The sequence below is a fragment of the Ctenopharyngodon idella genome, chromosome 1 (assembly GCF_019924925.1).
Source record: "Ctenopharyngodon idella isolate HZGC_01 chromosome 1, HZGC01, whole genome shotgun sequence".
Lineage (NCBI taxonomy): Eukaryota > Metazoa > Chordata > Actinopteri > Cypriniformes > Xenocyprididae > Ctenopharyngodon > Ctenopharyngodon idella.
Genome location: NC_067220.1, coordinates 15,360,627 through 15,383,751, shown reverse-complemented (window position 1 = coordinate 15,383,751; position 23,125 = coordinate 15,360,627). Strand labels below are relative to the sequence as shown.

The 23,125-nt window shown below is 35.6% G+C and overlaps 2 protein-coding genes and 1 long non-coding RNA gene across 6 annotated transcripts in view; 1 reads left to right on the top strand and 2 right to left on the bottom strand.

Moving 5' to 3' along the window:
- Nucleotides 1-10,982, bottom strand: rbpja (recombination signal binding protein for immunoglobulin kappa J region a). Of its 4 annotated transcripts, none has more exons than XM_051905819.1 (11): nt 10,856-10,982; nt 10,011-10,049; nt 9,818-9,913; nt 9,080-9,245; nt 8,813-8,987; nt 8,571-8,708; nt 7,444-7,556; nt 7,096-7,236; nt 6,671-6,826; nt 6,393-6,496; nt 1-4,371 (listed from the first exon to the last, which is right to left on the bottom strand). In XM_051905819.1, exons 1-11 carry the CDS (start codon nt 10,873-10,875, stop codon nt 4,026-4,028), a joined length of 1,494 nt encoding a protein of 497 aa, XP_051761779.1. In that variant the 5' UTR covers nt 10,876-10,982; the 3' UTR covers nt 1-4,025. The 4 variants fall into 4 exon arrangements, with proteins under 4 accessions (XP_051761779.1, XP_051761798.1, XP_051761808.1 ...); XM_051905838.1 differs by having other exon boundaries at nt 10,769-10,856; XM_051905848.1 differs by lacking the exon at nt 10,856-10,982 and adding an exon at nt 10,692-10,779.
- A 128-nt stretch (nt 10,983-11,110) lies between these two features.
- LOC127518913 (uncharacterized) overlaps nt 11,111-23,125 on the top strand; it is a 12,365-nt gene continuing 350 nt past the window's right edge. The window contains exons 1-3 of the long non-coding RNA XR_007931686.1: nt 11,111-11,267; nt 16,761-16,881; nt 21,440-21,616. This is a non-coding gene — a long non-coding RNA (uncharacterized LOC127518913). The remainder of the gene's footprint in view (nt 11,268-16,760; nt 16,882-21,439; nt 21,617-23,125) is intronic.
- slc34a2a (solute carrier family 34 member 2a) overlaps nt 14,639-23,125 on the bottom strand; it is a 10,517-nt gene continuing 2,030 nt past the window's right edge. Inside the window, exons 4-13 of the mRNA XM_051905812.1 lie at nt 22,194-22,322; nt 21,434-21,577; nt 21,003-21,114; nt 19,882-20,077; nt 19,542-19,637; nt 19,339-19,426; nt 19,044-19,211; nt 18,793-18,909; nt 17,646-17,770; nt 14,639-17,161 (exon numbers count right to left, since the gene is read on the bottom strand). Coding sequence (XP_051761772.1) covers nt 16,607-17,161; nt 17,646-17,770; nt 18,793-18,909; nt 19,044-19,211; nt 19,339-19,426; nt 19,542-19,637; nt 19,882-20,077; nt 21,003-21,114; nt 21,434-21,577; nt 22,194-22,322 — 1,730 coding nt within the window. The 3' untranslated portion in view covers nt 14,639-16,606. The remainder of the gene's footprint in view (nt 17,162-17,645; nt 17,771-18,792; nt 18,910-19,043; nt 19,212-19,338; nt 19,427-19,541; nt 19,638-19,881; nt 20,078-21,002; nt 21,115-21,433; nt 21,578-22,193; nt 22,323-23,125) is intronic.

Below are 23,125 nucleotides of genomic sequence, written 5' to 3'. Positions count from 1 at the left end.
TTTTTGAATCTATTACAGTGTTTAGTGATCCATTCCAAAAGCAATAGATACACTGGCCCTTTAGGAGTTAGACAGCACCAATACAGTTCAAATCTGCTAGAGAGCATGCACTCAAAACCAGAATGGCTGGTAGCCATTTGGCAAAGGCTGGTAACTTCCAAAATGTAAAACAATCCGTTGAAACGGTTGAGAAAACAGACACCAATTCACACCTTTTTTTTTCTACAGACAAAACCGACAAAGATAACAGTGATCTAATACACTAGTTTCTGCTCAATGTAAGCACAGTGGCACATGTGACAGGCAAACTAACTAACTTATGTGATAGTAATAATGAAACTCAACATGGTTAGTCTTGAAATTAACCATTCAGATCCTCTGATTCGAACACTCTGGAAGACAAACGGGATACAAGACAAAAAAATAACACTGAAAACATACATGGAAAGGTTGTGTTACCTTCACAATTTGACCTTTAGATTTGGCAGTTTCCATTACGGCACTTCCACGTGATATGGTTTAATATTCTTCCCTGATTGAGGAATTGAATGAAATAGCTCACAATAGATACAAGTTAATGGCTTTGCAAGAATTACTGGGTTTTGGCTTTTATTTCTCCCAAAGATAGTTTCTTTGGGAAACAAGGCCTGACAGTTTAAAAAGAAATGTAAAAAGTTATTTAAAAATTAAAAAGAAGTGACATACAAAAGACTTTTCATAGTAATTTTCCCTCAATCATGGAAGAAATTTAGAAATTTTAACATAACCATTAATATAATTTAATACCATTATACAATAAAAAAAATTATATAAAATGATCAATATAATATTTAGACAAACTCATATATTAATATTAGCCATGGAAGAAACTGATAAATTAAAAGAACCAAAACCATTGAGGAACTACTACTTCTGTTCCTATATAAATCCCAAACAGTAACAAAATACAGTCCATGCCAATTGAAAGCAAATTCCAGAGCACACTATTTCATGAGTGTCTCTTTCTCTCTGATCAAACGATGCATATAGAGTTGGGTGGGGGGAAATATTTAAACAGGACAACAAAATAAGAAACAAAAGATGCACAGAAAGCAGACTTGAGATGACTTTCTCTGTGACTTGAAAAAGGTATTAACAAAAAAAAAAACAATCATGCCCTTTTTACAAAAAAAGCATAATTTGTAGTGTAATATCTTGTCATCAGATCCTGTAATTAAGCAGTAGTGGTTTAAGGCCTCATTTTTAGTTTGCTTTAGACTACAGCTATTACAGAAGTGAACATTTGGTACTAAACATTTTAAACAAAAGAAAGAAAAAATTACATGTGGCATTGTCAATTTAATAGGGGTCATTTTTATGTACATTAAGGCCGGGTCACTTCTGCAGTTTCATAAATCAAAACATATTAAAGGTAAGATAATATTCCGTTTCCTGTACCCTACAAACCAAACATCTTCACGCAGCAATGCGATAAGTGCTTTTTACTGTTATTTCCATTCAGCTTGACACCAATGGGTCCAAAGACAAACTAGTCAATTAGTGAAGTTAACTAGTTTATCTAGATTTTTAGTACAACCATACACATTTAAGGGTGCTTTCACACCTGAGCGTTTGTTTTGGAACCTGGTGCGTTTTCTCCCTTGGTTCGGTTCGTTTAGGCATGCGTGAATACGGCGATCGTGCTCGGATCCGCACCAAAACAATCGCTTCGAGACCGCCTGAATGAGGTGGTCTTGGCCCGATTGCAGATGAACTCTGCGGAGGTTTTCACTTGAGATGTGAAAGCAATCCGACCCAACGAACCAAATGATATCACAATTCATAACGGGAAATGTGTTATATAATATGCAGCAGTGTTTGTTTCTGTGAGTGAGCACATTAGTTACTGCAGTTAAAAACCAAAGAGCGCCTCTTCATCTTAAAATGTTGTGTGTAATTACGCTTCTCCGTGCGAGAATGCTGTCCCGCTCTAGTTGCATTATAACATTTGTATAGTGTTTGCATGCATCTCGACAGTTAGCCTACTAGACAGCACTGGGAGATCCAGAGAGAGTGCATTTGAATTTACCGCAGCATTGCTACAAATGTAGTATTTAACAGCTGGAATGGTGGCTACATTCGTATCGTTGGCGTGTCTCGACAGTAACAAATAAAGCCGCAATAAGCTCATGGAGCGAACTTGTCAATTATCTTGATGGATGACGCTGAGAAACTTTGACCAACACGAGGACAGTTTTACTCGCGTGTAATTTGCAAAAACACATTTTGGTACGCTTTGAAATGTTGCTTTGTGAAAGCGAACCGAACCAAGAAAAAAAAAAAAAAAAAAAAAAAATGCAACATTGTAACAAATTAAATCCCTGGTTCGGAACAAAAAAAAAAAAAAAAAAAGATTTATTGGTGTGACAATCCATTTGAGCATCCCAGTATGAGTGTTTTTAAGATGCCACATTTAGTTGAAAAGTGGTTAACTACATATATTAAAAGCAATTTGTTCCAGTTATGCTCCATCTAGCCGTTTTCAAAAACAAGAGCACACCTTATGTAAACTCTTAAGTAAAATGTCTGATCAGGGTACGGTGAACGAGAAACCAGCCCAATTAAAAGGCTTCTATAAGACCAATTATTCAACTAGTCAGTCAGGCAAACCACTAATTGGTTGGTATCTAGAAGCACTGAGAGACTCCAAACTTTTCATTCCTAGACAAAAACAGTCAGGGCTACTTGTAACTGTACTTCCCCAAACTCCCTTCTCTATATGGTTTAACCACATGACAACAAAGCAGCAATTTTCCTACACACTGATTTTAGTATGATACTAACAATAATCATGACACCGAAAGCATGAATGATATGCAAATGAGACTGGTACAGTCCCTTCCCTACCACAGGATTTGAATAAACCAATTAACTAAAAATCGTTGACCCCCAAAAAAAGCAACAGATGAATTTTGTGCGCTTATGTCCAACTAAAGGTAATCCATTTGGTGTGGGATGTTTTTATGTTGGCAGTTTAAACATCTATAGCCAATGAAAAAGGGCCAGATCAATGGCTATGTGTATCTGATGAGTACGATATGGCACGTAAGGCCTACCAGCAAAGTCAGTTAAAGCTTTTGTGTTAAAGACTTCATATGAGAAAAGTTTAAAGAAGCAGAAGAGTCACCTTCTCCCAAATACGCAAAAATGGCATCAATATTACACCTCGGTTTAGTGGAGAAAAAATTAAAAAGAATGGGACTAATATACATGACAAAATTATTATTACAAAAGAGACATGGGTCTGGTGAAACTCCAGAAGATTTAAGGCATTTGCCAAGAGGAGTAAAGGCAGCTATGAGTTCAGGCTTTCAAAACGCATGAACCTCTTCCTTCTGAGCCCAAACGCTCACAAGAAATATACAAAACTATTTGGTAACAAAAGTTTACTATATGTTATAAAACTTAAAAAGGTGAAAAATGTACCTTAGCTAAAGCTTATAAAATTATATATCAATAAAAATAATAATAATAATAATAATAATAATAATAATATTCCTTGGTCCGTAAAAACTATATTACTATGATAACTTTTCTTCCAAGCCTGGCGAAACAGTGCATTAAGCCCTTTAGTAGAAAACATCATCTCGCAAAGCCATTACTTAGAAAAGGCTTTGTTTTGAAGAGGTGTTTTTTTTCTTTCTTTTTTGACTGATTGTTTTTTGTTTTCGTGTAAGGCTAATGCATTGATCCTGTGGCATCTTGATCCACGGCAAACATCACTTCTGTTGACACTTCCTCTGACATGAGGAAACAGATTGAAAAAGAACCGCAACAAAGAGAGAGAAAGGAGATGCCTTCATTTGTTCTGTCCAGTCTTTGTGTGAAGTCTTGTCTCTCTTTTGCTTCTCTCTCTGTGGCACCATTATCCATTTTTGTGATCGGTATCCCATGAATCTATGCAGGAAGTCTACGAACTGACGAATCACCATTTCTCACAAAGGTTCACTTACTCGCACACGCAAACGCGAACCAAGATTCCCAGGTTAGGAGACAGACATAGCCGAGGAAGAGGAAGATGAAGACACGCTCCCTGCTGCAGCATATCCCGCCTGGCTGTCAACAGCTGACTGCAGCAGTAGGCTGGAGGATGAGGAGGATGAAGATGGAGAGGTGGAGGAGTTGCTGTTGGCCCGCAGTATGGCTCCAGCAGCGCTGCAGTGAGGGCGCGGTCCCGGCTCCGGCGTGTAGGTAAATGTCAAAGCCGTGGAGTAGATGATGCCGTCATTACGGACCAAAGTCACAGGAACCTGCACTGGCTGCCGAACCCAACGCCACCCCTCACGGAACGCAGAGATGTCAGGAACCACACAGAGCACACTTTCGCCACACCTGCAGGAAATGGGATGTGTACGTATGAATTACTGACAATTATGTACTAAATATTCTCAATATAATTGCAACGCTTTTTCTGGCAATATACATTACGCAGTCTCAAAGGAAAACAAAGGGAGATATACATCACAGGGTATCTGCAAAGTTTTTAAAATCAAATTTAAGACTTTAAGACCTGCACAAAAAAAAATGTTATACCGTATGTCCATCTCAAAATAATATATATCTGAGATTCTTTTACTTAAACAGGCTGCAGCACACATTCAATGAGGACTTAATACTGCTTATCAGCAAAACAGATTCAGTGCCAGTTTATATGTTAAGTATATTTTTTATTCAATATAAACAGATGTATTGAAATTGGTTTATGTGTCAGTATATCAATACTTATGGATTAAGAGGTCAAAACGATATTAGATTTTGCTTATACAATAATGTGTTTAAAGAAAGGCAATAAACAAAACTATTGTGCTGATACTGGTAAAACTTACAGTCAAACCAAAAATCATTCAGACATTTTTGATATATTTTTACTAGTGGGTGCAGGACACTAGTTCATTTATGTAAGTGAGGATAGCAAAATAAACTGACATATTATACCAAAAAATTCTTCATACAGTGGACTACCACTAAAATTGATAATTTGGAACCAAAAATTATTCAGACACTTTGACCTGACCATGTTTTGCTTAAGTGTTATCTGACATAATTAAGATTAATTTTTAAACTATAGTGAATCAACTGTATTAATGAATGAAATGTTCAAGGTGTCTGAATACATTTTGGTTTGACTGTATATATTAAATATGTTCTTAAGGCTCTGATACACTCTCAGTTTTCATTTTTTGTTTAGGGAAAAAAGAAGATCGAAATACGTGAGCAGCGGTATACTGTTAGTGAACATCCTGACACTGCCCCTGGCGGACATCTTACATATTAAACAGATTTCGAACCAGAAAAGATTTCTATACCAAAGGCAGCAGAGCCTCAGAACACACCTACTTATCACGTAATCGCCACAGACCAATGGTTGTTCGAAGGCGTTTATAAGCCAGAGTAAACCTTTCCGGAAAGTTCACTTTGGCAAGCTGTTTCGAACTCCTGAAATAAACACCAATCAAACTTTGTTTTGGCCAGATTTTGTTCAAAATGACGTCACACAAGTTCATTCTTGGATTTTGATTTGAAGATTGTGGCCTTTATTCTTTCCTTCCTGTAACAGGGCAGCCCAAAGAGAAGCTACAAGAGTTTACGTTTTAAATACAAGTTACTTTTGTGTAACCAAAATACCAATAAAAACCAGAAAAAAAAAAAAGATTGTGTGCATAATACTAATCCTCCTATTATACCTCAAGGACAACATTAATCCAATCCATTTATGGCAGCCCTGATTTAAAGGGTTAGTTCACCCAAAAATGAAAATTGCGTCATTAATTACTCACCCTCATGTCATTCCAAACCCGTAAGACGCAGCTGACGTAGTGTAAACAGTGCAGTGCTTCCGGGTTCTACATCAGAACGCAGACTCATTATTGGCTGCTCGTCGTGCTGCTCACATGTACAGCGCCGGCCAATACTGAGTCGGCGTTCCGACATAGAACCTGGAAGCACTGCACTGTGTTTACTAGGTCAACAGCATAGGAGATTGACATAAAAGAGAAGAGATTGTTGAATAAAGTTGTTATTTTTGTTGTTTTTGTGCACAAAAAGTATTCTCATCACTTCTTAAAATTAAGGTTGAACCACTGCAGTCATGTGGGCAATTTTAACGATATCTTTAGTACCTTTCTGTTCCTTGTCAATGGTAATTAAAATTCCTGTCTATGGAGGAGTCGGAGAGCTCTTGGATTTCATCAAAAAATATCTTAATTTGTGTTCCGTACAAAGGTCTTACAGGTGTGGAACGACATGAGGGTGAGTAATTAATGACAGAATTTTCATTTTTGGGTGAACTAACCCTTTAACTGTAAATATTTTGCTATTTGCTGAACTGTGCAGCACTGTTGTGTTGGTTTCACCTGTACATAGTGTCTGCCTCCACATCTCCGAACCAGACTCTGAGGTTAGGTGTGAAGTTCTGTCCTGTCAGTTCCAGCATGGCAACATCTCCTCCTCCATTCAGCTACAACATTCAGGATTCAAGGTTACTTTCTTACAGACAACATGGCAGATTTGCCATGCTCTTTTAATATAAAACATTTGTAATGTAGCCATTGACGTTGTGTGTTGATATTAGAAAAATGTCTGAAATTGCTCACAGCACCTTTAAAGCCTTGAGTGTGACTGCGTGCATTACCTGTAAACTCTCAACAACGGGCACGGGTGTGACAGGTGAGGGTACAGGGCCCATGCCCTCATAGAAAGTGTACTCTGCTTTGTCTGTGCTGATGATTGTCCATGACGCCCCATCGTTGATCATTTCTTTGTTTGTTTCTTTGGGACAGGGTGTTGCCTGAGAGTAGTTCAGTGTTAAGAGAAAAACATTTTAATTATTTACCATTAAAAAAAGATTATAGAGCCTCAGAATGATTAAGATGAGAATTTAAAGACTAATTTGAAGAAGAGGGAGTTTTATTTTCATTGCAATTCTAACAGAGATGTCATGTTTTCATCAATTACAGTGCATTATTTTACATCTGTGGCAAAAAAAAAAAAAAAAGCAAGTCTAAATAGATTGAGTTAAAGATTCTAAAACTGTATTCATCTCATAAACAGACTGACCTGGAACTGAATTATCCTCTCCTGTGACAGGCAGAGGTACATCCTCTCTGTATCTTTAAGGTAGAAGGCACATTTATGTAGTTGGGACACAGGATCGTCTGCATCCATTAGCGCTGTCTGCTTGTCCACTTTACGAATAATCTACACACAAACATGCAACATTACACTTTCGAAAAATACTTGCAATGTACCAAGCATTACACAAACATATTTGGACAAAGAAAATACATGACGTCAATTCAGAGTGACACAACTACACATCATCATTCCCTGATTGAACAGGACACACTTTCTTAGCCCAGCCCTTTTAATTATGATCATGATGAACGTTAGTGGATAATAGCTTACCAGTCGGGGTAGAGCCATGCCTGTCACGGAGCACACCAGCTTCACCGTCTGACCGTAATGGATGTAACCGTCTCTGACTGTAAACTCTTCTCCCTCTGATTCATCATCATCCACTGAAATTAAAAATTACACATTATTACCAATTCATAATTTAAAAAAACAAGAAAAACTGCAGATTCAAAAAATTAAAAGACAGAGATACTTTCAGATTCTTTCGTTACATGTAATGAACTTTGTAACTAGACTCAATGTCAAGCCTTGCTACCATTTTTAATATAGTATATTCTAGGGGTGGGGGAAAAATTAAATCGATTCACACGGCGATTCTATCTTCTACCGATTCACATTTAAAAAAAAAAAAAAAAAAAAAAACACTGCTTTTGACTGAATCATTTTGTATCTTTAATATGAATCAATTTATATTTAATTCATACAGTGAAGACTCTAAAGTGTTTTATTTTTACATGTGATTATTCAATTTCTGAAGAATTAAATAAACCTAGGCTATTGTACCTGAAAAACTTTTATTTAATTTGTATATTTAATTTGTATACTTTTTCTATTGTATATATCCTACTGTTTGTAATGTGCATCTTTGTTCTTGTTTTTAATATAAAAAAAATTATTTTGCATTATTATTACAGAAGACTGCCAGTCATGTGTGTAATGATTGCAGTCAGCTTAAATGGCATTTGTTTTATAATACTGGGTTGACTAAAATGGGAAGAAAAACCAAAATAAATTAAGGTTCACACTTAATCCAGTGGGATTTTTTTTCTTAAAGACCTATTAAACTGTCTACTGTATTCAAATAGGAAAAGTAAAACAAACCTATAAAATAGAATCAAATCTATGCATATTGAATCAAATCAAATCAAGGAACGATTTTTAATCAAATCATGACCTCAAGAATCAATTTGAATCGAATCATGAGGTACCAAAAGATACCCACCCCTAGTATATATGACCCTGTACCACAAAACTTTTTTGGCATAAAAGAAAAATTGATCATTTTGACCCATACAATGTATTGTTGGCTATTCCTATGTACCCGTGTGACTTATGACTGTTTTTATGGTCCAGGGTCACATATTGTGTTTAATAGACACTTGTGGTGAATGACTCACATAGATGAATATAGAAGGCTCCCCACTGTTGTGAACTAGCATGGAAGTTTCCCCCTTCCACATGAAGGTACCGCGTACTGACAGTCTGAGACCGCAAGCGGTTAAAGAGAGCCACCTTCGTCCCAGAAGCTATGCACACTAAGAGACATTAAAAAAATAAATAAATAAATAAATGAGCTGAGCAAAAAATATGGGCAAATCATCTCATTTAGCAACATAAGTGAGAAATTCTTTTAACTCACGGTCTGCATTCTTCAGTGACTGCTTCTTTTTGGAAGGTTTGGAGATGACCTTGATTCGTTTGCTGAGGAAGACACCGATATCCGCACTATTCCCGTAGAACATTTTCACCGACAGCATGAAGTGCTTACGTTTGTCCGAGTCAGAAATGTATAATGTTTTTGCTGTGCAAAAATTCTGCAGAAGCAAAGCACAAGAATAATGACGACAAGATGAGGTTAAAGAGCAGTTACAATATATGCGTTGCCGTAATAAAATCCATAAAGCACCTTGCCCTCCAAGTTGAGCTGCTGCATTTCTTGTTCACTGTTTCCAATGCCGATAAAGGCACAAGGCTGAGACTCTTGCTCCGAGCAGCCCTCTTTCTCCATCTGCTCCTTCTTTTTCTTCCAGCCACAACCCATTAGGTACACACATGGTGGAGGACAGAAGAATCTAACAGAGTCCAAGAGAATTTGAACTGATCAAGGAACAATTCACTTTGATGTTTGTATAAGAAATCTGATTTTACATAACTCTCCCTACTTTCATTTACATGTAATTTGCAGACGTTATGCATTAACTAGACCTGACTTAATTTACAGTCAACAAGAAATTTAACAAGAAAATTAAAAAGTTTTTCAGGACTTGACTGGACTGTAAACAGCAATCTTTACAACCCCATTAACATCTCTATATAAAGTCACCATGAAATCAAAATTATTTTTTATGGAATATTGCAGTATTTACTATAAATAATCTATCCGTGCACTTCATTATTTTTATTTAAATTCATGTTAATGCCAGGTGTAAACAGTGACTGTGACGTCTTAATGATATCAGGTGAAAAGAGGAGCATTTTGATGAACGAATAACAAAGACTAAACATTTTTTCACTAGAATAATGGGCACTGATTAATCACTCACAACAAGACCACGAATGTGTATTAACCTTCATGTTTACTTACTTTACAGTCTAAAACACACATCAGCTAATTATATATTTACATCTACAACTTATTACTCACCTTTTTTCATTGCCGTACGATTTCTGTGCGACTTTTGCATGCAGTATGAGGACTGTCTGATCTCCTCTCTCCTTCAAGTAGTTGCGCATCGCCTCTCTGCAAAACCACACAATAAAATAGAAAGTTTATTTAAGCTGTAATTTCCTAATATGCATTTGATAAACTTTACACATGGACTTCACAGTGAACTTACCTTGTTAAACGCTTTGGCTGAGGGAGCTCCCCAAACTTCCTACAAAGCAAATATACAACACAGTGAAGACACAATTCAAACATCACTTATTATTTACTCTACCAAATAATAACAATAATGCTGCAACAGCCTAGTGATCTGACTAAATAGACAGAATTTTTTGGCAGGATAAACAAGTTTAAACGTGCATAAGATGCCATACTCTGCTGTCTAGACAGCTCACTAGGTTTTGAGAGACAAAATAAAAGTAAAAGTTAAAAGAAACACAAGCATTTTACATTTTAGTAAAGGGATACTACAAATACACACTTTTAAGCTAAAGGTAGTTTAAATGAAAAGTCTGACATGAAACAAAGAAACATATTGAATCCCCCTGAAAGCTCCCAGGCTCTGTTATGGACTCACTAGACTGGCTAACTTGGCTGGCTAACATCTGCTAACCTGCTCTCTCTCTCCCCCTCTCTTGCACACCAACTCACAAGTTGGCTCAATTTTTATACATGTATTTTTAAGCTTAAAGTGTGTCAAAGTTTCAAAACACGCAGTCAATACAACCTTACTGTATTTACATTTAAAGATTAGCTCTCCGTAGCATTCAGTGTTTATGGAAAACTGCTGAAAATCTATCAGCTAACTAAAAGCTAAGCGGCTAACTGAATAAAAGAGACCATCGTTGAAAACCTCAAAAATCACACAAAAGTACGCCGAAACGGGGAACCAGCACAGAAACACACAGCCAGTGGTGTAGAGAAATATACCAAAGCAAGTTATCTTGACTAAACAGGCAAAACTTATTTTAGCTGTGACTTTTCCATGCCCCGTCCGTTAATAATTTCGCTGCTTACCCTGTCACAACAGGCGCCATCTTCACCAACTCTCTCTAATAACGCCAACAATCGCGAGATTTCCCCCGCTCCGCACCACATTGCAACAGACTGCATTTAGACGAGGGGGAGGGGCACTGTGAGAAATCATGCAGGAAAGGGTGGGGGGTGTTACAGGCGTGGGAAAGTTCTGAAGTCACGCGAGAATTCCCCGTCGCTTATTATGGGAGCGTATGAGAGAGAGTCCCTTGTCATCGCGAGAGTAAGTTGCGGACGGCTGCCAGCTAAACGCGTGTGAAAGTTCTCACGATGGGAAGACAGACCGCACCTTTTAAGCGCGGGCCGTGAGAAAAAGATTTCTGGAAGGAAGGAAGCTCGGGGACTGGGGCACCGACACCATGAAATATTGATCTGACGTGGAGCAGTTAAAAAAGTATGTTGTTATTAAAAATAAGAATAGAATATTTTAAGAATAGTTCAATTGCATACGTTTCAGTAATCATTATGAAAGCACTTATAAATTACAAACCTACATATTATATGTAGTGTGATAAATGCAATGGATCGGTAATACCCACTAAACTTTTTTCATATCACCAGATGGCAGTATTGCTTCACTGTGGAAATGCTGCTATGCCTTACAAGTGTTAAAACGAGCATAAGTGGATGACTGAGAAAAGACAGACATAACAAAAAAAGTTTGAACAACAGGACAAAATATTCCCAATACTAGACCACACAATAAAAGAAGTAGGTTCATATTTAAGTGGCTTTGGTCTGTAATATTACATACACACTCACAAAAATGAACTAAATAAAAAAAAAATCCCCTTTCACTAAACTCCATTTATTACTTAACAAATACATGGTTCATTTTGAAACTGAGATGTTTTTGTTGTTGTTGTTTATAAAATAGTGTCTCTTCAGTTTTAACTGAGTGGCACTTTTTAAACTCAAAACAACAAAATGAAGCTAAATATTAAAAATATTTTTTTTGCTATCAATAGCATGGTTTGTAATCAGAAGGTTGCTAGTTTGATCTACTCAAGAAGCCAGCCATGATCATCACTGATCCCTGAACAAGGCTCAGCTTGATTTGTAAGAAGCAAATGCTAATGTGGCCGCTAAATGACTACTTAGATAAGGATTATGTATCTTGTCCTTCATTATATGAGTGACGAGTTCAAGAGTTCATTAAGTCTTTGGGCACATTTTAATGACTAAAGCTACATAATTGTGTGGATATTACATTTTAAGAAAATCTGACATTTTGTTGGCATACATACACATTTATACAAAATTTACTAGCAATTTGAATACAGAAATATACTTGATCAAAATTCGATCAAGGAAATATCAATGTCACTACCTGATACCAGTACTCCATGTGTCATTTAAACAATACAATTCAGAGAACTGCCCCTTAATAGCATTATGTAGGCATTTAACCCTCAAGTTGTAAAATTACTAATTACACTAAAAGATCAAAGGTTTAAGGACAGATTGTCCTAGTTTACTATATAGGAACATGATCTCTTGGATCATTTAACATTAAGATTACCTGCTTACCTTATTATTACCTTCTAATATCTTATTACTCAGTGTGATATATCTCAGCAGTATTTTAGATCTGAACAGGTAGCATCTTTAAATTGTACAAATTTTACTATAACTGTGAAAAAACTAATTTCTGGTACTTTGAAGATTACAAAGATGTAAGGTTATTTTTACACAATAAAAATGAAGCTTTGATAATATAAACTTTGGACTAGAAAACTTCATTCAACATTTTAATAATATATTTAAGGTTCCTGGGTCAAAACCCACACTTATAGACATATATATATATAAAATGGTTAGTTCCTGTCCTTGATTCTGATTGGTCAATAGTTGTGTTTTATTCACGATAAAACATAGCTATGACCGCTTCACCCAACGGTTCTGTGTATCACTACACAACACCCTTAGCAACCACTCTTAGCAACGTAAACTGTATGTTCACAATTGATATTGTTCATTGAAGCTTACTGTATTATGTAGAAGAGTATTGTGAGAAAGAGATTGATTGAGCGAGTTTATTACCTGCATTTAAAAGTCCGATGTATTATCCTGTCCTTTTAACAGTTAAGGGGTTTTCCCATGACTGACGGCGCTAGTCAAAGCATTTGTCAGTTGCGTCTTGTTCCGTGTTCACAACAATTCACTCTTTTCAATGTAAAAGTCTTCGCTACTGACTGACACACTTATAAAGAAAGTCTTTGCCGCCATCTAATGGCGTAATAATGAAACTTCTGTTGCTGTTCACAGTCAGGGACTATTTTTTCCGGGGGAAGGAAGGCTTTTAGTGAAACTTTACTTCATGAAAGTTCCATTGATACATATTTTTGGCTTTAGTATTTGTATTGTGTTATATATATATATATATATATATATATATATATATATATATATATATATATATATATATATAACACAATACAAATATATATATATAAAACGTTACTGGATAAATATCCATAGTTTGAGACGTATTAAGAGATGCTGGTTTATGTCATTTTATTGATCCTGTAATTGTATAATGTTGGCGGCAGTTCAAATTCAACAGGATATTAAGGAATAACAAGTTCTCTCTTTATCTTAATTATATCATGATGTCACTCAAGGTTCCCAAGGCGTACAAGGGAACAAGCAGCAACAAGAATTGCTGAGATTGAAATTTTGTATATTACTAATTGTCCTTAAAGGCTTTAACCTCAGGTTACTCTCAGGGAGGCCCTACACTTGTTCAATTGTTTAGCTCTGTTTGCTAAACAGTAGGTTGATTTTTTTTATTTTTTTATTTTTTTATGTAGGTTTAATTCTGTTATATGTACATTAAAAGTAAATTGATTGAAATAAAATGTGATTGTTTTTTAATTCTACATAAAATAAAATAATATTTAGAATACTATATAAAAAGAATTAATATCTATGTTGAAAGCAAGATTTTCAACAGTCAATTCAAACGAGTTGAGTCAATTCCAAGAAGTTATCATATTTAATCATTAGTGATCTTTTATTATTGAGGAAAGCACAAATGACACGGCAGGGTTCTTATAGGACTTGGTAATCTCTAATATTGCTGATAGACTTCACTTTAGGATAACATGTCTAACCATAAAGATATGGCCAAAAAGGGCAAAGCAGTTCCCCCTCACCTAATAGCATCTTTCTCTGACTTTGCTTTACTCCAGTTATTATCAATTCATTCCCAACTTTAACAACCTCCTTCACCATCTACAATTTCATTTCTTTATAAAGAAGGTCTTTAAATAGAAGTGTGCCATAAACAGGTCGATAGAGGATGAAACAGGTAATAGACAAAGCTTGAGTTAATGGCCTCAAATCTACCCACTGGCCATAAAAATTCTGATGCATCATGAGTTTGTCCGATAACGTGCAAGAACAGGGGAGATGCAACTGATAATGAGGCTCTGAGAAGAAGAATCATTAACTATGGTAGAGGAAGAGATAATATCGAGGGGAATGTTATATTGCACAAATCAGCAAATGAGGGGTGACAAAGACGATGTGACTTGCTGAGGTTAAAAAAAAAAGGATGATATTTCTTTTATGGACCCAGAAAATCACATCTGATCAGTTTTAATTGATCAACCTAGATTCAACTTTAATTGATTCAACTTGCTCCCTGCTCACTGATGAAATATAGCCCAAAATCTGTGCCCAGTTACTACTGCACTGTAAAGTTTTACTATCATAAACAGTGTTGGGGGTAACGCATTACAAGTGACACGAGTTACATAATCAGAAGACTTTTTCCAAGTAACTAAAGTAATGCATTACTTTTAAATTTACAAGAAAATATCTGAGTTACTTTTTCAAATAAGTAATGCAAGTTACTTGTTTTCCCATTTATTGACTGACAGCTCTCCTGTTCCCATGCATGTCAAGAGAAATCATGAGTAAGTGCAGAGGATTTGTGTGCGCTGTGTAAACATGACGGTTATTGTATTTCTAGACTAAATGTGAGCAGGCAGTTACTCATCTCACTTGCACGAAAACAGATTCAGTGTTCCTCAAAATGAATAAAAACAATGAAATGCAAACTCAGAATATTATGCAAACCTGCACTAATTAAATATGTTAAATAACACAAATATACTTTATTTAATCTCACTTTATTAACAAATGTCTTTGCTGCTGACTTTCAATGATCCAATTCAACCATACTAATATACACAAAAATTACTTTAGATTTACTTTTTTTGTTTTAATTGCTGAAGTGTGCTGAACTGTCTTGTCTGAGCTGCCCTCTCTACTGTACAGGCGTGAATTTGCATTTCCTTCAGTCTTAGGATTATTCATTTCACTTATGGTGTGAAAGAGCCTTTACATTTTCCAAAAATAGAATAACTTTTTTTTTGTTGTTGTTATTAGAAAACAAACAAGCAAGCCCAGCTCAGATGAGAAAAAGTAACGCAACAGTAATGTAACGCATTACTTTACCATTAAAAGTAACTAAGTAATGCAATTAGTTACTTTTTTAGTAACGAAATATTGTAATGCATTACTTAAAAAAAAAAAGTAACTTTCCCCAACACTGATCATGAATGCCTGGGCACAAAACAATCACATTTGACCAATACAGGCAATCCATACAGTTGTAAGGGGGTGGACAATTATAATGATTTAAAAAAAAGACATTAGACATTAATGGCTGTGTGTTGAGTTATTTTGAGGGGACAGCAAATTTACACTGTTATACAAGCTGTACACTCACTACTTTACATTGTAGCAAAGTGTCATTTCTTCAGTGTTGTCACATGAAAAGATATAATAAAATATTTACAAAAATATGAGGGGTGCGCTCACTTCTGTGAGATACTGTATACATATATATATATATATTAGTGTGGTTTGCAGTATATTCCTTACTTCTAGTTGTCACACTTTCACAGTATTTCTTTACAATAGTTCTACAATCACAATTAAATTACAAAATACATTGACTTCACAGTGAACAAGAGCAAGAAATGACAAAGACATTGTCCAGTAGAATCACAACGATTACCTCTGTCAACAATAACAACACTAATTCCTCCTTGTTTATAAAAATTATATTATTTCTGTACTATACAGCAAAATATTTGTACTGCACAGTACTAAATACATTATGATCAGACATAAAAGTCAATCTTACTTTCTCCATGTATCACAGTGCAACCAGTTGTGTTTTGTAACACTATTAAAATTATGAATACAGTAATTTACTGCAAGAAATTACAGTTTAATATTCTAAAATCATGGCAATATTTTACAGTATATAAAGGCCCATGTTAAATAAATAAAAGGAAAACAGTAAAATGGAGAATAATGCACAGAACACTCTGATTTAAAACAGATTTTTACATTAGACTTGTTTGTGTGATAGCTGGCATTTATTTCCAACTAAAGGTATTAAAAATAAATGTATGTATTTCATGTTGACACAGGTAAAAGAACAATCACAAAATTTCACAGTGTGTAACATAAGATTGTATATTTAACAATAACATTTACAATGTCCTGTACAAAATAGAATCTTTGTATAAAAATGTTGAATATAAATTTAAGACTTTAAAAATAAATGGTGAAATTAAATACACTGGTTTTCTCTTTATTCTTTCTGCTAAGTCCACTGATATAACTTACTGTCAACTTCAAGTATTAACAAAACTAATCCAGTTTGAGTTGGATATGTTTAGTAATAACCCTATAATGTTCTGTTAATCTCTATAAAGAGGTTGCCTTGAGGATTTCACAACTGTCTGATGTTTTCTTGGCCTTCTCGATCTCATCAGTCATTGTTGGATTATCATACATCTCTATTCCATGATCCATATTTTCATGTTTTCCCTTCTCTTCATCTTCTTCCGTAACATTGCAGCACTTGCAGCAACAGCAGCAGCGAGCGGCCATTATGGAAACCACTCTATCCCATGGTTCAAGAGAGTGGGCCCAAAGAGGGAGGAAGTTCCAAGACCGGAGAGCAGAAGGAAGCCACTGAGGTTTGTGCTTCTGTAGAATATTAACAATGATAGCGAAGATCAGAACAGACACTATGGGAACAAGAACCCCCACAAGGACCTGCCAACCAGCCAAAGAAAGGCCGAAGACGAAAAGAGGTAAAGCGAAGAAGCAGAAGATGATGTAAAAGCCCGAAAACCAACGGTACTCGGCTGTTAGTTGACCAAGAGCCTTTGCCATTCGAATGGGGAGACGTGTGAAAGGGATTGGGTACCACAGCAAAATCCCGGAGAGGTTGAAGAAGAGATGAACCAAGGCGATCTAATGGAGAGAAGAGTTACACCATTAAGTTATGGACTGCACAGCAAAATTCCCAGAGTTAAATCAACTCTGCTCAGATATGGTCCCTCTCTATATAGTGTTAAAGTAACACTGAAGCAGAGTTAAAGTTAATGAGATAATTAAGTGATTAATTAAGTGATGATTGTGCATTAGTGATGAACACCTGCTGTTAACAAGCAGAATCACTGAAGAGAAACACAAGAACTACAACTGACTTCCAGCCACAGCCTAAGATGAACTCAAATGAAGATAAAAGACATTAAATCTCTCAGGATCTGATTAAACAACTCCACAAACAGCACATTATCTCATTAACTTTAACTCTGCTTCAGTGTTATTTTAACTCTATGTAGAGAGGGACCATATGTTCTCTGAGCAGAGTTGATTTAACTCTGGGGATTTTGCTGTGTGGGTGTATGAGTGATTGTGATTATGCTTGAATATATTTGCATGTCATGCTAACCTGTAATGAATTTCCAAGTGTGTCCCCTGGACTAGCCATAGCGGCTAATATTGCAGTGGTAGTTGTTCCAATATTGGATCCCAGAGAAAGAGGATATACCCTTTCAATTTTTATAACACCAATACCTGAGATCAAAAAGAACACAAGTGTCACTTTACACACACATCAACTTCCATCTGCTATGCTTTAAAAGTTTGGGTTGTTAAATAGTAAAATACAGGGCGATATATCGAACAGCCCTGCCCCTTTTTTAAAATAGCCAATAGCGTTTTGTTTATGTTACAGCTCGGCCAGAGCCGTTAGACTCGGTAAAACCTCTGTTTCCTTCTAATCTCTAACCGTTTCTCCTCATAATGTCATTTATATCGCTTTAATATACAGCATTCTGTGCAGAATTCAAATGGGTCCGATACCTTTTGTGGTCTGTGCCGACTCACGCATATGATCCGCTCTGTGCTCTCGTGTCTCTGGACCAGAGCAGACTGCTCGCGTTGCGGCGGTTCATGTGACACTAACGCGAAAACGGACTTCATTCGCGTCAAAGGAAAGCATATTTGCACTGTCTGAATCGTTCCCTATTCTCTATATAGTGCATATGTGCCATTCACCATGTAGAAACTAGTAAATGTGTGAGCAAGTGACCAATTTCAGCCGAGGCTTCAGCGTCTGTAAGAGTGTAGCAGGAGGCGGGACTTCAGATTCTAGAGAGCATTTTATTGGACAGAAGATTTGACGAGAAACTGAAGTGCGATGTGATGTCATGAAAATCAGTGATCCATTTTAGCGGAAGTGAGAGACTGTAAGTTTTGAACGCTTATATCTCCTAAATGCGAATTTTGTCATTGTTTTGGAACACACCAGCTTATTCATAACCTTAAAGCTAACATATTCACACTAAAAGCTAAAAAACTTAAATTTTGATTTCAGGGGGGACTTTAACATGAATGAATCATTCTCCCAAATCTTTTCATTGAATCAGGTGATCTGGTTTACAAAACAAATTTGAATGATTTGTTCACAAATTGGTCTGATTCAATCAGGTATGGGTAAGTAAATAATGCCAAACTTTGAACAACATTGCGTCACTGACAAAATGGATCATAATACCTTAATAAAAGACTATGAATAGATATATGGTTGTACTGACCAACAAGAGGAGTTATAGCCGAGGTAAAGACAGAACTGCTCTGGACAATAAAGGTCATTCCAGCTCCAACCAGAATTGCAATGTATCCAGTCAGCCATGCAAATGGAAATGGAAAATCTGTGCATACAAAAAATGAATAACGGTCAGAATAATATCAGTTGATTCTTTTTTTATTTATTTATTTTTTTATTTTAACAGGAGTTAACTTCTAAATCTGCTCTCTGGCTCTAATGTATCTCAAGGATGCTGACCAGTGTTCATTATCTTCTTTATGACAACAGCAACCTGGCCCTTGAGCATCGAGTTGAGCAGTTTCACAATCAAAATGAGGCAAGTGCACAGGGCGAGCAGAGAACAAGCCAGAAGAATCAGACCCACCGCCATGTCAGAAAGGCTTGTGTTTACAAAGATGTGATTGCCTGTTTGAACAGAGAGAGACAACAGATGAGTGAGAGTGTCTGATTGTTTCTGTATAGTGCAGTGGTTTGTCTTTAGTCATAATTATTGCTCAAAATCAATGAAAATGGGGATCAATTTTAAACTCACATTTTTTAATGTTTATAATTTCTGTAACATTTTTCAATTCCCAACAATAATAGTCACTGCAATTTGTTGCTGTCACGTTCTGAAGGGTCTAGAAAAAAAACATAACATCAATTATCAGAAAAATCAGAAAACTCCAGTACTTTGGCTAAATATAGTGGCATTTTTTCTTCCATGTGGCACATTGCATCGTTTAGAAAATTTACCGTGTTTGAGGCTGTCTGGCACCAGACCTTGATGAGAGATTTGTTTCTGGCTTCAGGGTCTCCAGTGGCAATGCCGCTTATCACAGACGCATCCAGCTGAAAATGAAATTTAACATATTAATTATTATTATGCTCCTAATCTCCTAAGTATTTAAGATGAGTATCTCTCTCTCTCTTTGTGAATAACAACCCTTGTAACTTTGTACTGTACAGAAGGGCGTGTGTGCGTGATGTAATTCATTCTATTTTTGTCCTTTTATTAATGTTAACTTCTTTCAACATACCGACACACACGCACACACACACACTCACACAAACACACACACACTCATATACATACCTCAATGATAGAGAGGGTGAGCGGGTCAGTGATAACATTCAGAAGGGCTGGTGCATTTTCTCCACTCTGGATATTAAATGAAGTCACTATGAGGCCTGTGAGCCTCACCAGGTAACCTGAAGCAATTTCCAGTGGCAATAGCACCAGGACAGAAAGCCAGTTAAAGAAATCATGCACTGTGGCTCCCGCAAACGCCCTGGACACAGAAAAGGGTCATATCTCAATTAAACATCATTAATGTCCTTCTGGCAATTCTGTCATTGTTTAATCACTCAAATCAATGATGCCAGAATTTTCATTTTTGGATGAACTATTCCTGAATTTCTCTCTTAAAAATTGAAATCCATTCCAGCTTCATAATATTCTGTTCAGACATGATACAACAAGTCAAGTCACCTTTATTTATATAGCACTTTATACAATACTGTAGATTGTTTCAAAGCAGCTTCACAGTAATAAACAGAATCAATGATGGAAACTTAATCAAATATATGAGACAAATTCGTGTCTAGTATCATTATTGATCTCAAGTCAATTCAGTGTTGATTTAGTTCAGTTCCAAAACTGTGTAACGTTCATCAGAAATGAGTTTAATTCAGCTATTTGCAGCTCTACAGAAGATAATAGTTGTTATTATTCAGCACAAGTCAGTTCAGTTGATTTCAATAACAGTGTCAATGTAAAATTAGTCAATTATGAGACTAAGTTGATTCAGCTATAAAGCAGCTCTGCAGAAGACAATAGTGTCATCATCCAGCTCAATTCAGTTCAAGTTGTTTGTTCTCTATCCAATAGTTTGTTCTCTATCCAATAGTATAAGTGGAGTCAAATCAGTACTATTAGTATTACTAATCAGTATTAGTATTACTAATCAGTATTACTATCAGTATTAATATTTAGTGTCTTTTAAACCCTAACTAAACAAGCCAAAGGTGACAGACAGTGACAAAGAGCCCAAACTCTATAAAGACAACATAGTGTTGTTATTCAGCTGAGGTCAGTTCAGTGTTGATTCAGTTCAGTTCAATAACTGTGTAAAGTTCATCAATTATGAAACAATTTCAGTTCAGCTATAAGCAGCTCTACACATTATGAACTTTATATTAAAGCCTTATTCTTACCTGCGGAACTTGTTCCTGTCGCCAACTTGTGTCATGGCTACAACAGTATTTGTGACTGATGTGCCAATGTTGGTGCCCATAATAATAGGAACAGCAGTTGAGACTTCCAGCACTGTTAAAAAGTAGTTTATATTTATTCAAAGTGGGATTTACTTGCATCAACCTTTGCTCTGAAAATGATTCTTTACTAAATAATGTGATCCATCAAATCTGAAATCCTGATTCAGATCAATTTGATTCAATTCTGTTTTGCTTCAAAACATTTTGCTTCAAGAATATGCTCAAGACTCAAATGTAAGAGAAAGGACCATTTAAAATGTGAAATGTGAAGTTGCAATGAACTTTAATTTGCATTACATTTTTTACATTCTTCATCGTTTATGCCACGTAATCATTCTGATAATCAGTATTAGTTTTGTTTTGATACTCACGTCCAGAGGAGACCATGCTGACCACAATAGATGAGGAGGTGCTGGAGCTCTGGACTAGGAGAGTTACCAGCATCCCAATTACCAGGCCTGCCAAAGGGTTTGAGAGCACTTCATTCTCCTGGAAGATGTCCCCTGCTGTTTTCCCTGAGAAAACACACATCCTTGTTACGCATAACAAGTTTAGTAAGTTTGTAGTTTTAAAAATGGTCCATTTAAAACAAAAAAGTTTGACTCTAGCCTGATCCCATAGGAAAATATTTTAAGAACTTTATTGTGTTTTGTTTTGTTTTGTTTTTTTTGTTTTTTTTCTCGGTGCTAATTGGATAGTCCACCCTAAAATGAAAATACTGTCATCATTTACTCACCCTCATGTCGTTCCAAACCTTTATGACTCTTTCTTCTGTGGAACATAAAGAAAGATATTTTGAAGAATGTTTCTAACCAAACAGTTTTGGTTCCTATTGATCCCCATTGTATTTTTTGTCTACACAATGAAAGTCAATGAGAACCAAATTGTTTGGTTACCAACATATCTTCTTTTAAGTCCCACAGAAGAAAGTAAGGTTTGGAATGACATGAGGGGAAGTAAATTATGTCAGAATTTTCATTTTTGGGTGATCTCTTTAAAGAACCAGTGCACTGTCATGAATTTAAATGCATCACCAGTATGAACCCTAGGCTATACAGCAATAAAGAACATTCTTCACTCAATCTTAGAACCATTGAAAACTGTATTTTTGTGTATTTCTGTTGAGTTTACCTCCAACAAGCTGGAAAGCTGAGCTGAGGATGTCCAGTGAGCAAACAAACATGTAGAGCAAACCAACCAGCACAATAAATTTTGCCACTGTGATTATAACTCTCAAGATCTTCCCTTTAGTGTCCAGATCTAGACAATTTACAGACAGAAAGGAGCAAATAAGACAAAAATTGTTAATCATTTATTGAACCCTGCAAAGCCTGACATATGAAATAATAGTCGGAAAAAATAGATTTTTTAAATGAAGCGGTTTATTGAACCATTAGACAAATATATATATATTTTTAAACCTAAAATTTTAAAAAAAAGTTTGCATATGTATGTTTTGTTGAGTATCACATTTGATACTCTTATGGCTCATATGATATGGTGAGAATATATAGCACATATAGGAATCACTATTTTTAAGGGAAAAAACACCTCCGTTTTATTTAAAAGGACCAAATTGAGCAAATATATGCAATTTGTATTTATATGGGCAAAAATTAAGATGAAATTAATGAATGAGATTTTTGTATAAACATAAAATGCTTAAAATTTCAGTTGTCACTTCATATCTCCCAACAACATATCTTAGGAAGATGATATTTAAATGCTTAGTTTTATGATTTAAACTGTAGTTTTTATTGTGGGAGGCAAAACATACAATCTAATGCCATACAATGATGATTGAGAGATGTACAAATAAACATTCCTCAAAAGCCTGATGAATCATATTTGTTATTCACATTTTAACGTTTTTTTTTTTACAAAATAATGTCTGGATAATAAAGTAAACCTAAGTTGCTTCAGTCTAGTCATTGTGTATCTTGAAACATTAATAACAATATAAAAGTTTACTTTATAATAATCACTAACAATTTCACTGCAAAAAGACATATAACATGACTTTACCATGAAGATTGACATTTTTATAATTATACTAAAAGACC